The following is a 12,593-nucleotide window of genomic DNA, read 5'->3' as shown; positions in this document are numbered from 1 at the left end:
GTCAATTACAGAACTGAAGCTCTATTTTTGTTTAATGTACACTGAAATTTTCAGACAAATCGAGAAATTCTGGACCACTTTTGTAGGACTCAAAAGTTGACTTATTTCTTATCTTATCTTTTCATTGAAATATTTTTTTCTTACATAAATAAGTATAAATGTGAGTCCTTCTGGGATACTATCATTTTATGCAATTCTTTCATACACGAAGTTTTTTGAAACCTCGAACTACCGTAAGTCCTGTATCAGAAGGGCCCCTTTGATAGAAGGGCCCTCCGGAGGTACTTTGGAACAATAGAAAGCCGGCCCTTCTAATACAGGTTTTACGGTATTCAGTTGTTTAATGTACCATAAACACTCTTATAGAAGGCCACCCAAACCGGCAACTTTGAATTCATAAATCTCTGTTTCTGTAAAAGATATGAAAAAGTGGTCAACTGACAAAATGTTTATTATAAAATCAATAGTATTTTGCCAGTTAACCACTTTTTTAAATCTTTCACGAGAACCGAGATATATGGGCTCAAAGTTGACGGTTTTGGTGGCACTCCAATAGAGTTTTTACGGTATTTCCATTTTCTGATCTAAAACTTTTTGCTCTACTCCAAACGTTTGCACATCAAGTTTCAGAAACTTTACTAGCCACTATTTGATTTTCCCATGCTTAATATCTTTTTTGATAGTTTACCTGCTTTATGATTTCTTTTTCTTTTGGTGCATTTTCTCTATTTGGCTCATTTGGGCTCTAGAAAAATACATAAAAGTTAAATAGAGAATTTTAGTATCAAGTCAGCCTCGCTTGACTGTCTGAACAATCGGCTACATCAGAAATAATTCAAATTTTCTTAATGCCATCTGCCAAATGAACCCCGTCTATTATTCCCATCTGCACCCTTCTCATCTTTTTACTTTTCCTATCTATTCACTCCCAACATCTTTTTTCTTTCTTTTCTCCTCTTCAAATGATGTACTATTAGACAATCGTCTGCGTCTTCCTAATTTCGGTTGTACTCCTATTAACTACAAGTTTCGGATATTTCGACTCATTTTCTAAGATTTCAGATTCTTATACTTAGGTACAATGAACGTTGAGCTCCTCGTAATTGATTTCAACAATTCGTCCAGGATTGCTACATGTGTGAATAGGGAGACCAGAGAAAATTATAGTATTAAATCTATAGATAAAGAGTGAGGTAAACATTTGAGATTCGAAATGTAGTTTCAGTTTTCAGACTCCAGAAAGGCCGGTCAATAACCTTGAAATCTAGTCTCCTTGCGACTTCTAGCTGGCCAATCACTTTGGAAGCTCACGAAATCGAGGTGGGCGACTTCGATCCGACCGTTTGCTGGATAAGCAACGATGGAGTGGTTTCCATCAAGAGTTGGATTGGGTTTAGTGAGAACCCTGATGATCTCACCCACGATCGGAAAATAGGATTTACCGATTGGTTCGGGCCCATTGACTGCTCTTCTTTTGATTTTACTGCAGCTGGTGTTTTTCGGGTTTTAGTTGAACTGTAAGTGTATCCTACTGACGACATAATTCACAGATTTTCAGAAACCCCGATTATCCAAACAGCATGTGTCTATTGAGAGTAGAGAAAAAGTTAGGAAAACTGAAATCTAACATCGATGTGACCGAATTTATTGAGAAGATGTACGAGTTCGAGAAGAAGTGAGTATGTCTTTTAGATGTATTTAATTATCAAAAAACTTATTGCTCCTCACCACGTTTTTGAAATATAGTTAAAGGCGCATTGTCAGACCAGCAGTGAAAAGAGCGAAATTTTATAGAAGTTCTTTTTTGGAAGCGATTTTGATACTCTACCTCAACATCAATTTTTTGGCTCTTTAAAAAAAATTCGATTGAAGTTTCATGAGAATCGGAAGTTGGTCAATGCATTTCGGTGATACCGTTATGCTTTTAAGTGCGTCCTAATATAAATACACTTTCGTTACAAGGATAATCCCAATATATAGGCAAACATAAATTAACGTTGAGGTACGGTTTCGAAGGCGCATGCAATTGTTTTTTCACTGTTCGATTTTAACGATGCGCCCTTAAATAACTGTATTTTCCACCGAAACGTACATCGCCGTCAGACTAGAGCGATATTCAGCATTTAACATCAGTTTACAGCTTCAATAACATCGAATTTTTCTCACAAACAACTCAGCAAACCCTTTTATAAACTTATTGTGTCCTGTTTGTATATTTTGCAAAATTTTAGTTTTCTTGTTCCCGCAATACGTCTTTGAGATCATTTTGAATGATTGTTAGCTGAAGTTGTCTGAAATGCACTTGTCTTGAATAACGCTTCGGTGCACATTTTCCATGAATAACCCCATTAATATGGTAGGCGTGAGAGACAAAAAAGAACAGTCGTCTCATGGCACGAGGAAGAACCCATGGCGCTCTTTAAGGGCGCATAGAAGAAAGACGCAGAGATAGTGGGGGAATTGCGGTTGTTTCACTTTCAAAAAGCAGCAGTTCACATTCTCTCTGTTTTGTTATTTTTTCCAAGTTTCATTCTCATAGAACTATAATTTTCAGGTCCAAAATGGGAGAATCGGAAGTGACAGCCATTGTGCTCTCCTTCGACGAGGCTTCACATACGGCGATGTGTTTTTCTACGTCGCTGGAAGCAATGATCAATATCAAGCTTCCGTTGGAACTTCCGTGAGTGCTACTTATTAATTAAGGAATAACAATTTGTTTTCCAGAATCACAACGGGTAAACTCATTCGGTTCACTGATTACGATTATTCCAATGAAAATGCGGTGTATACACCCGTTTCAAAACCGGATTCTATAAGTGTAACTGAAGACGACGGAGTTCGGTTAGATGGAAATAGGCTTCTCGTAGGTTTTTGTGGTTATGAAACACAAGTAATAAATAATATTCAGATCGAAGCAATGATTGCTTTCTCGGTTGAAAGCAATCATCCGACGTATTCAAAGAAAAAGGCGTACGCAGGAGTCTTTGGCCATGTGGAAGTCGATGAAAACGTCGCTCTTCGGATGGAGAGAAACCAAGTATATAAAGCTGAGCTCACCTTGTTCGTTAGTCCTTACCTAGCGAAGCGTAATAATTGATTTTCAGCAACAACTCTACTGAGCTCAGTCAAAAGAGCACGTATGGATTCAAAGTCTGGTCGATCTGCGGTGATGCATCTCCAGAAGAGAGTGAAGCGTTCATGACATCGCTTTATCTGTACGAAGATAAAATTAGAGTCGAACCAGTTGAGCCAGAAAATACAAACCTTCTCCCAATGAACGAGTTCTCCCAACTTCCGAGCGGTCATGAATCAGTTGGAAATAGCTACCGTCCGCCTAACAAAGTAAATGAAGACTCGGAACGTTTGCAAGCTGGTGCCGACAACAGAAGTATTGCATCTTCGGAGTCTTCAAGATCATCTCAAAGGAATCTCGGAGCTTCAGAACGGTCAGAAAGATTGTGGGTTTTTTTCTAGGTCTTTATACTAATTCAGCTCGCCAATTGATATTATTAGCGTAAAAAGAAACACAAAAAACACAATAGTTGGGAAAGTACTGATTTGCAGGCAATTCGGAAGACAAACTTCACGAAACAATTTCGGTGCCCAGAATCCTACTTCTAGCGGCCAGAATATGATTCCTGAAGACAAAGAAATAGAGAACTGTGCCGTTGTCCTCGATTCGTCATTTAGAGAGATATTTGTATACGAAACTACTCTTCTTAAGCTTATGAAACTAGAGAATCCCAATAACGAACGGTAAGCCGAAATTTTGTTTTACACACTAATGCAGTAACTCAAATGTCAGGTGCGCCAAATGGGGAGTGGTTCGTTTCATACCGGAAGGACCTCAAAATGGAACAACTTTTGTAAAAGCAAACAGCTTCCGATATTCTCCTCCTGGTGCAGCTGTGATTCTAACTCCAAATGGGCCACCACAGGTGAAAAATATGATAATATTGAAATTCCAAACTTTCTTTCAGATGAAAACACATCTGGTCTTTTCAAACAATAACGGATACAAGACATACAATAGAAGTTGTGGTTTTTCGAACCGATTCGGACTTGTTGAAATAGCAGATCCGGCCGACGGTTTATTGGGGAACACCGTCTACAGCACTAACATCGAAATGTGAGTAAAATGATCCGTATCATTATCTGGAAAAATGTTCTTCTTTCAGCAAGCAATGGCTCGATCCCTTAGAGCCCGTGTTCCGCAGTGTTTCCAAACTAAAAGAAGAGGATGTAGAATTCTCGGACGATTTTGCCAACTCCATGGTTCAGTTTGAAGAAAACCTTAAGAAACAGATACAATCAAACGGATTATCGGCCTCAAAAATGCCGCAGATGGATAGATTACCTTCTCGCCCCCAAAAGAGTAGCCGTAATAAGCCAGATCGAACCAATGTAGGGATGGTTTAATCTGAATATGGGAATCCAAACATTTTTTCAGCTGCCAGACTGGATCAACGGGCTCGTAGTTAGTGTAAGAAAAGTTGGTAACAGAAGATGGGGACGGTTGCTCACTCCAGTGGGAGATGCTGTGTTCTCAGAAATGCCTACTCACGGCAGCACGGGAAAGCATGTTCAAGTTCTGTCTTGGATCTCAGTCCGAATAACGTAAGTTTTTGATACCGACAGTATTATGCTTGTATGGAAAAAATTGGAGCTGGGGAAGAGAAAATCCTTGGGAAAAGAAAAAATTTCAAAAGTCGTTTCATATCGAAAAATGAATTTTCTGAGTCATTTCATAATTTTTTCAGGAACGTGAGTGGAGAATTATGGGTGACCAAAATTGAAAAGGATGCCCACGAGTTTCTGGATACGTCAGTAGCTATGACAGGCGACGAGATTGAGGTAATCTGAAAAACAGAGTGACTTCATTCATGAATTTTAACGGTATCCAGGTCACAACTGTTCTCACAAGCACATCCAACTTCTCGACAGTGGACAACATCAACTACTTCAAACACAAGCCGCTGGGAAATGTGCAAACCGAAAATAATCTGGACTTTGGGCAGAACGGAATGTAATTTTGGCTCTTGAAATACTGAATCCCTAATACATGTTTATGATTTCTAGAGCACATGTAGTGTGCAGGAGGGGATTCGGTCGACCCATACCGAGCAAAAAAGGAGAAGAATGTTATTGGTTCGCCAGGCAGATCTTTCCACAGTCTCGTTCACCGGAAAGAAGAAGTAGAGCATCAGAATACCCATCGAATGGTGAATCGTCGTCGAATTAGCTAATCTTATGTTTATAGCTAATCTTATGTTTATTTTAGATTCTGGATGGGACAATCGACAAGGCAATCGCCAACAGCCACAAGATCCATTTTCCAATCCCGAGAAAAATATATTTGCGGACCATGAATCACAAGATCCCTATGGCAATCCGGAAAAGAATGTATTTGCGGACCATGGATCGCAAGATCCATATTGCAATCCCGAAAAGAACATGTATGCGGGCCATGGATCACAAGATCCATACCGTAATCCAGAGAAGAATACATTCGCGGACCATGTATCACAAGATCCATACTATAATCCGGAGAAAAATAAGTTTGCGGATGAAGGATCACACTATGGACTGTCAAGTTTCACTCCGACGAATGGGAACCAATATGATCTACGCCAAAATGGTTTCAACAATCCGAATAGTTATTGTGAACACTCGGGTCCGCAAAGTTATCAGGATCATAGTCGCCCTATGTCACAATGTCAACCGCAATTTCCACAGCCTTCTCCGGAGTAAGTTGGCGCAACGATATTTTGAAACGCAAAATTGCTATCTGATACTCAAATCCTCGTAATCTGACCAAAATTTGTTTCTCTTTTGTCGAATTTTCAAAGACTGACACTTGAAAATCTCGCTGGCTGCGCTCTTGTCCATTTACGAGGCTCTTCCTGAGAAACGATACCGTATGAATAAGGACCACAATATTTTTTCATAAAAATTTCTGCTAAGTTAATTGGCTCTTTCTGATTCGCGTATTTCTCGATTTTGCCAGAAAAATATTCGCTCATTCCTGAGTTACAGCTCATTTTGTGTTCCTCATTTTCCTTCATTTTCGCGGGCGGGGCGTCGTCGGCGCAAGGCTGCGGCGCGGGAAAATAGTGAATTATTTTCTCGATCCATTTTTTCTGAAATTAAGATTTCAGACAGCTGAAAATAGAGGGAAAAATTGTGGGAAAGGGGTTTTGAACATTTTTATTGTAATATAATACGGTATGAAGCGAAACTAATTTCTTAAAACTTAGCGGAATTTTTGGAACCGATTTAGATCTCTAGAATCTGTATCTCATCAGAAAACCAAAATCATTTGCTAAACCCGCCCGGTTCTTCTCATGTGTCAGTTTTTTGAAAGAGAAAATTTAATTCATTATTCAATCTTTTTCTTCCTATTTCAGACAATATCGGCCACAACAACCATTCGGCGAGGACACCATGTCGTTTTCCGGTAGAAATGACGGAACACCCTTGAACTGCCTGATTGTTTCTCGCAGAAAGAATATCATGCTTGCATATGTCTTCAAATATCGGACATCGGCGGTGATATTTTGGTTGGTGCTCCAAAAATTTTTTTTTGTAATTTTGAACGTGTGTTACAGGAAAACTTTCAAAGATATCCGAGTCGGAGACGTGTTCACATGCCATTTGAAAAAGATCCCGATGTCTGCAAAAACGTTGAATGCAGACTTCGAAATTACAGTAATCAGAGAATGTGTAATAAGACCTAAACTATGTTAATTTTTAGGATATCGTTGAGAAACGGGATGTAGGTCTCTCTATCCTAGTGAATGCGTCAGAATGCTACTGCAATTTGCCGATCGATCTTTCCCAACCGCTAACAATGTATCAGGATTATTCGAACAGAACCGGCAATTTTGTATTAGCTTCTGGCGAAGTTGGATCCATCTTATTGGATAACTCGGTGAGTATCATCCCTGAAAGTATTATCCCTGAATATCTTTATTAGACTTCTTTCCAAAAACATCTTTTAGTCGTTGGTTTACAATGTTTACCAGTTATTAAACACTTAATTCTTTTAGACTCGTGATGTGACTGGAAACAAAGGTGCAGCCGCAATTACGGACAGATATCGTGGCAAACCGGGATCCTCGGATATGGTTGCCCAGTGCCAATACACCGAGTGTCTCGTTCCTCCAGCCATGCTCAATCGTGCTGGTGATAATGAAGATGTTTTCTTTGCTTGGAAAGTCATCCAAGTTATCGGTACGAATCAATCTTTCGAATTCAACGAAGCTGAAAGTAAGAAAAGAAATGTAAGTGTATAGAGATTCATTCTCTCGAATATTCCTGTGTTCAGCTTGGTCCCGATGCTCATGAGTTAGAAGAAGATGATGACATCAGCCGACAGAAGAGGCAAGCAAAGATGGCTTATGAAGCGAGTCTTCGACGTGAACAAGAAATGCATTCAAGTGCTTCTTCGAATATTGGGCCCTTCCAAAATCAGCCATCGGGCAGCCAGTATGCCAATTCTGAAAGATATGGAACCCCTAATGGATCTCGAATGTTTGGATCCGAACAAGGATTTTGCACAGCACCTCAAAGTATTAATGCTGGTCCGAGTCGTTCCGAGACACCTGTCGCTGCTGCTTTTAATGCTGATCCTTATCAGCCCAGTGCTGTTGTCAATCTGGCTCAATCAATTAAAAATCGTATCGCTTCGTACACTAGAAATCCTGACCTAGCAGCACACATGGAGGCGGTTGTTCCTGGAAATTTGACATCTTTAGAATATGAGATTGAGAACTTGTTGAGAATGTGCCAATCTTCGAACAGGAGTTAGATGATCTATGTATACAGAACCCGACTATTAACTAATTGATAAACAATGTTTTTGATTTTATATTAATGTGTTTGTTTACCATCAATATGTGAATGAAGGAAGTTCTGTGCACAATCATTTATTTTTATCATGCGTATCGTCGCACTATGTTACCTCTTTTTAGCAATGAGGAATCTTATTCCTGCGCCAATGGCACAGTCGATTTCGAAATGTTCTGTTATCAAATTGTCTCCTGCGTCAATCACAATAAGTTCCGTTTTGCTTTTCCACCTTTTCTGAAATTCAATTCGGCCGGTTTTGAAAAAAAAAACCTTGAGGCTCCAAAATGTGACTCGTTTGAGCTTTTGAAAAGTTCGGTTTTTGTTAGATATTCGACATTTAAATCCAAAATCAAAAAGGTGCCATTTTTCAGAAAGATATGTCGAAGGAGGAATCTTCAAGTGTGCAGAAACTGCTAGCTTCTCTCCAGCAAGCTCAAAAAAAGGAGCCTGTTGTTTCAGTTAATGAGCCGTCCACATCAAAACCAAAAAAAAATACAAATGATAAGCAGAAGAAGCGTGTGGACGATAAAAAGAAGCAGAAAGGTGCTAGTGTTGGGGCAAGAATGCAACAACAACAGGCCGAAAATGTGAAATCACAAACGAAGCGACCTCGTCAAATATCAACTTCAAAAGGAGGGGGACGGAATGCATCTGGATCGGAATATTCGCAACAACAATCGGTACAGCAATACCCTCAGTCCAGAGGTCCACGAATTCCATCAGATATTCTTGATGAGATTGAATTTCGATTCATCAGTAACATGATTGAAAGTGAAGTAAGATCTTGAAAGAATTTTCATTTTTCACTGATTTTTATTCACAGATTAATGATGACATTCGCGTTTGCTTTCATCTTGAATTAGCACATTGGTACTATATCGATCACATGGTTGAAGACAATAGATATACGAGATGCCCGAATGTTGGAACTCGCGACTTCACTATTCAAATGTGCCAACATTGCCGATCCTTGCGGAAGTATGCTCATCGGGCAGACGAGGTGAGAAAACTATTTCAAGCACAACTTTTCAAGGATTTACGCATCGTTTTTCAGGTAATCGCTAAGTTCAGAGAATACAAATCTTCTGTACCAACCTATGGTGCTATTTTGGTGGATTCACAACTACAGAATGTAATACTTGTACAGTCATATTTCGCGAAAGGAAACAATTGGGGATTCCCAAAAGGAAAAATTAATCAGAATGAGCCACCTCGAGATGCAGCGATTCGTGAGACTTTTGAGGAGACTGGCTTCGATTTCGGCGTTTATTCGGAGAAGGAGAAGAAGTTCCAGAGATTCATCAATGACGGAATGGTCAGACTGTATCTAGTGAAGAATGTCCCAATGGATTTCAAATTCGAACCCCAGACTCGTAAAGAAATCAGGTAAAGGATTCTTCTGAATTGATACCCAACTCCATATAACATTTATTGTAGTACTTTTTTGTTCAACTTATAGTTAAATCTTTCACTTTCAATAATATGGTTCATGATTGCAGAAAAATTCAATGGTTCAAAATTGACGATCTTCCGACTGATAAAAACGACGAGCTGCCCGCCTATCTCCAAGGATATAAGTTTTTCATGGTCATGCCTTTTATACGCGATATCCAGTCATATATTCAAAAAGAGAGGGAGAAGTTGAGAAGGCAGCAAGCTTCAGCTGCTCCTGTGGCCTCTTCGTCAGCCAAATCCACACTACCCGGAGCATCTGAGCAATCTATTCTGAGTCAGCTGTTTCCATCCGTCACGAAGTCAGCAACAAACCAAAATGTGACTCCTAATCCACCAATTCTGAAAAGACTAACTAGCGAAGAACTTTTCTCTGCATTCAAATCATCGCCAATGCCGCAGAACAAGGAATCAGAAATCAGCAGACCAGTACTTCCTGATATGTCTCCTTCGGTCAATGGATTGGACACTCTGGCTCTGCTGGGAATATGTACTCCACTCAAGGCGGGAGCCAGTCTTAATCAGTTCGCTGCTCCACCTCGGAACTGCCCAAAAATTAATGAAGAGGTTGAGAAGAACTTCAAAGATCACGAAACGGAGGTTGGATTCGCGATGCCAACTGATTTACAACAACCTCTAGTAACTACCGATCATCCATGTAAGAAAATATCAATTAAAAAGTTAAAAAAAATTAAATAAATCAGATATTTTTAGGGCAGCAAAACAGACCCTTAGATAGCGGCGCTGTTCCAAAAACTAATGACTCTCATCAAGGATGGCTGGATACACCACTTGTGAATACCATCATGCACTCACCAAATCTACCTATTCACTCTTCTCATTCTCCTGCCACACCTTCAACTGTTCTAGGACATTTAATTGGAAAACCTATTCAACCCCAACCAATTCTACCACAACCTGCGAGTCAAAGTGCTTTGGGAAGCGCTGAAAAGCCGAAAAGCTCGAAAATCAATCTGAGTGACAATTCCGCTTTCACAGCCATCAACTCAACACAAAAGCAGCAATCGGTTCCAAAAGCGACTGCAGCTCCAGGTTCGTATAAAGTGCGATCGTCGTCGTTGAGTGGAAGCACTAAATCGAAAGCGATACGTGGATTGTTCAATTCTGTCACTTCTCCTGTTTCGAGCGATTTGCCATCAGTCCATGGAGACGATCCGCACATGTGGGAAGAAATCTTGCTCCGTGAGCAATTCGCTGCTACTGCCGGAACTAGTATTTCCTCGCTTGCGGCTTCGAATCAAGAACTGGCTATGATCAATAGGGATACGCCTATCGAGAATCGCAATCCGTATATGAATCAAATCTATCAACAGATTCCAAACCGCCCAAAATGTAGCGAGGTCCCTTGTTGTACCCAATGGGCCAAGAAGATTCAGGTGAGGGAAACATATTTTAAAAACTATTCGAAAATAGTTTTTTCAGCTCGACACGGACTATATTGCTGGACCAGTTTCATCATGGATGCAACAGTTTTCACTTCACAAAAAGTAGGCCCATCTATAAAAGGAATTCAATTCCATCATATATAATCAAAATTCGCATATTTTATACTCCCTCCTGTACGTTAACCACTTACTTTTGTGTATTACCATATTGAGATTTTTCAAATTCTCTCAATGGAACCTTTTTGAACAATTTGCTAGAATTTGAGGTATCCATTCATCTAATAATTATATTTCGTTTCAAACGCGTCTGTAAGATGCTTCAAAAAATGTAAATCAAATAGAATGAAGAAATTTGTAAAAGTCGTTGTGCACCACGCTGTTCTCGTTCGTGAGCTCTGTCAAAATAGAGAAGTGATCCTCTCCGGCATATTCCTGTAAGCAAGTGTGAGTTTATACCGAAAACTTTTTTTTCAATTACCTTGTATTGAGCGTTTTTTACCAGTTGAGAGAACTCCACATTTTGCTGGAATAGCTTTGGCGATTCCAATTTGCAGTTAGCAATAAGAATAGGGAATTTGACAGTTTTAAGAAGGTCATAATCACAACTACATAAATCAGCTTCTTCCGGAGTCAATGCCAAATCACGACCATACTTCGTGTTAACCAGTTCGTGGAGTTTATAAATTCCGGCACTCAAGAAAGCACCACTGATTCGTAGATCTTGTATACGGGTGACGGCTGAAACTGAGAGACATTTTAGTTATGTACTAAACGAATACATACCTTGGAACGCTAAATGGGCTCCAACAGAATGACCACCAATCACCACCTTCTTTGCGTTTTCGAATCTATCCAAAGCGAACTGAAAATGGAAGTCTACGGGGCAAATACTCATTTGCTGGAAGATGATTTGCTAGAATTCATGGGATAGTAGTTCCCTATGTTCAGAGTCTCATTTGCTTGAATTTTCAGGTCCCGGGGGTACATCGAAAGAAAGTGAATATGTATTCACTCATTTGTTTCATCAAGAGATACACACCACTTGTCGTGATTGACGGATACATCGTCCATCGGTGGAAAACTACCGAAAACTGGTGAAATTCCAATAATAATGGTGTCAACCTAAGGCCCGCCCACATTGCGTGCAAAGTATAGTGGACGGCGGAACCCGGCAGATGTCGGTACATCCAGAACACCTCCTTATATAAAGGAAATCGTTTGAGGGGTCTTTCGGTCACTCAAATCACACAATCGCATCTGAGTCGGCCGAGATCCTAAGGATGGTTGGCGGGCAGGGGAGCTCCTAGGTTAGTATGCATACTTTCTAGGGACGTAGAAGAGATTGTGTGATGGAAACCCCCGAGGTAACCTTGGGTATCTATCGCGGGAATTTTCTGAGCTCGGAACGGCCTGTGTTGCAAAACAAAACTAGATCCGAAGTATAGTTTTGATAAAATGCTTGATTTCCGTCAGTTTTTTGTCCGTTTTTCGTCCGTTCTTGGTCAGGTTTGTCCGTCAGGTTGGTCCGTCAGGTTCGTCCGTGAGGTTCGACCGCTAGGTTTGACCGTCAGGTTCGACCGCTAGGTTTGACCGTCAGGTTCGACCGCTAGGTTCGACCGTTTGGCGACGCCACGCGGTTGAACCTGAGGGTCAAAACTGACGGACAAACCGGCCATCCTGAAGAACCTGACCAAGAACGGACGAAAAACGGACAAAAAACTGACGGAAATCAAGCATTTTATCAAAACTATACTTCGGATCTAGTTTTGTTTTGCAACACAGGCCGTTCCGAGCTCAGAAAATTCCCGCGATAGATACCCAAGGTTACCTCGGGGGTTTCCATCACACAATCTCTTCTGAGTCCCTAGGAAGCAGAGATGAGCG

At 40.3% G+C, this 12,593-nt stretch overlaps 3 protein-coding genes across 3 annotated transcripts in view; 2 read left to right on the top strand and 1 right to left on the bottom strand.

The window, feature by feature from the left end:
- Window positions 1–1,580: 1,580 nt before the first annotated feature.
- Window positions 1,581–7,810, top strand: Cbr-rsd-2 (the record flags this gene model as incomplete). Its single annotated transcript, XM_002634140.1, has 18 exons — window positions 1,581–1,675; window positions 2,555–2,680; window positions 2,725–2,863; window positions 2,909–3,060; window positions 3,105–3,458; window positions 3,565–3,756; window positions 3,806–3,938; window positions 3,981–4,129; window positions 4,179–4,404; window positions 4,451–4,617; window positions 4,761–4,854; window positions 4,905–5,026; window positions 5,080–5,222; window positions 5,282–5,747; window positions 6,408–6,549; window positions 6,755–6,931; window positions 7,050–7,283; window positions 7,328–7,810. The coding sequence occupies 18 exons, from the start codon at window positions 1,581–1,583 to the stop codon at window positions 7,808–7,810; spliced, it is 3,594 nt and encodes a 1,197-aa protein (XP_002634186.1).
- Window positions 7,811–8,228: 418 nt separating this feature from the next.
- Cbr-dcap-2 lies at window positions 8,229–10,815 on the top strand (the record flags this gene model as incomplete). Its single annotated transcript, XM_045235834.1, has 6 exons — window positions 8,229–8,627; window positions 8,675–8,869; window positions 8,906–9,237; window positions 9,351–9,961; window positions 10,018–10,700; window positions 10,747–10,815. The coding sequence occupies 6 exons, from the start codon at window positions 8,229–8,231 to the stop codon at window positions 10,813–10,815; spliced, it is 2,289 nt and encodes a 762-aa protein (XP_045091891.1).
- Window positions 10,816–11,042: 227 nt separating this feature from the next.
- Window positions 11,043–12,593, bottom strand: part of CBG01758 — a gene marked incomplete at both ends in the record, with an annotated part of 3,083 nt that continues 1,532 nt past the window's right edge. Inside the window, 3 exons of the mRNA XM_002634142.2 lie at window positions 11,043–11,141; window positions 11,188–11,447; window positions 11,493–11,571. Coding sequence (XP_002634188.2) covers window positions 11,043–11,141; window positions 11,188–11,447; window positions 11,493–11,571 — 438 coding nt within the window. The remainder of the gene's footprint in view (window positions 11,142–11,187; window positions 11,448–11,492; window positions 11,572–12,593) is intronic.

This window comes from Caenorhabditis briggsae (assembly GCF_000004555.2).
Source record: "Caenorhabditis briggsae complete genome, chrIV, whole genome shotgun sequence".
NCBI classification, from domain to species: domain Eukaryota; kingdom Metazoa; phylum Nematoda; class Chromadorea; order Rhabditida; family Rhabditidae; genus Caenorhabditis; species Caenorhabditis briggsae.
The sequence above is the reverse complement of the archived record's forward strand: the minus strand, read 5'-3'. Positions and strand labels throughout refer to the sequence as shown.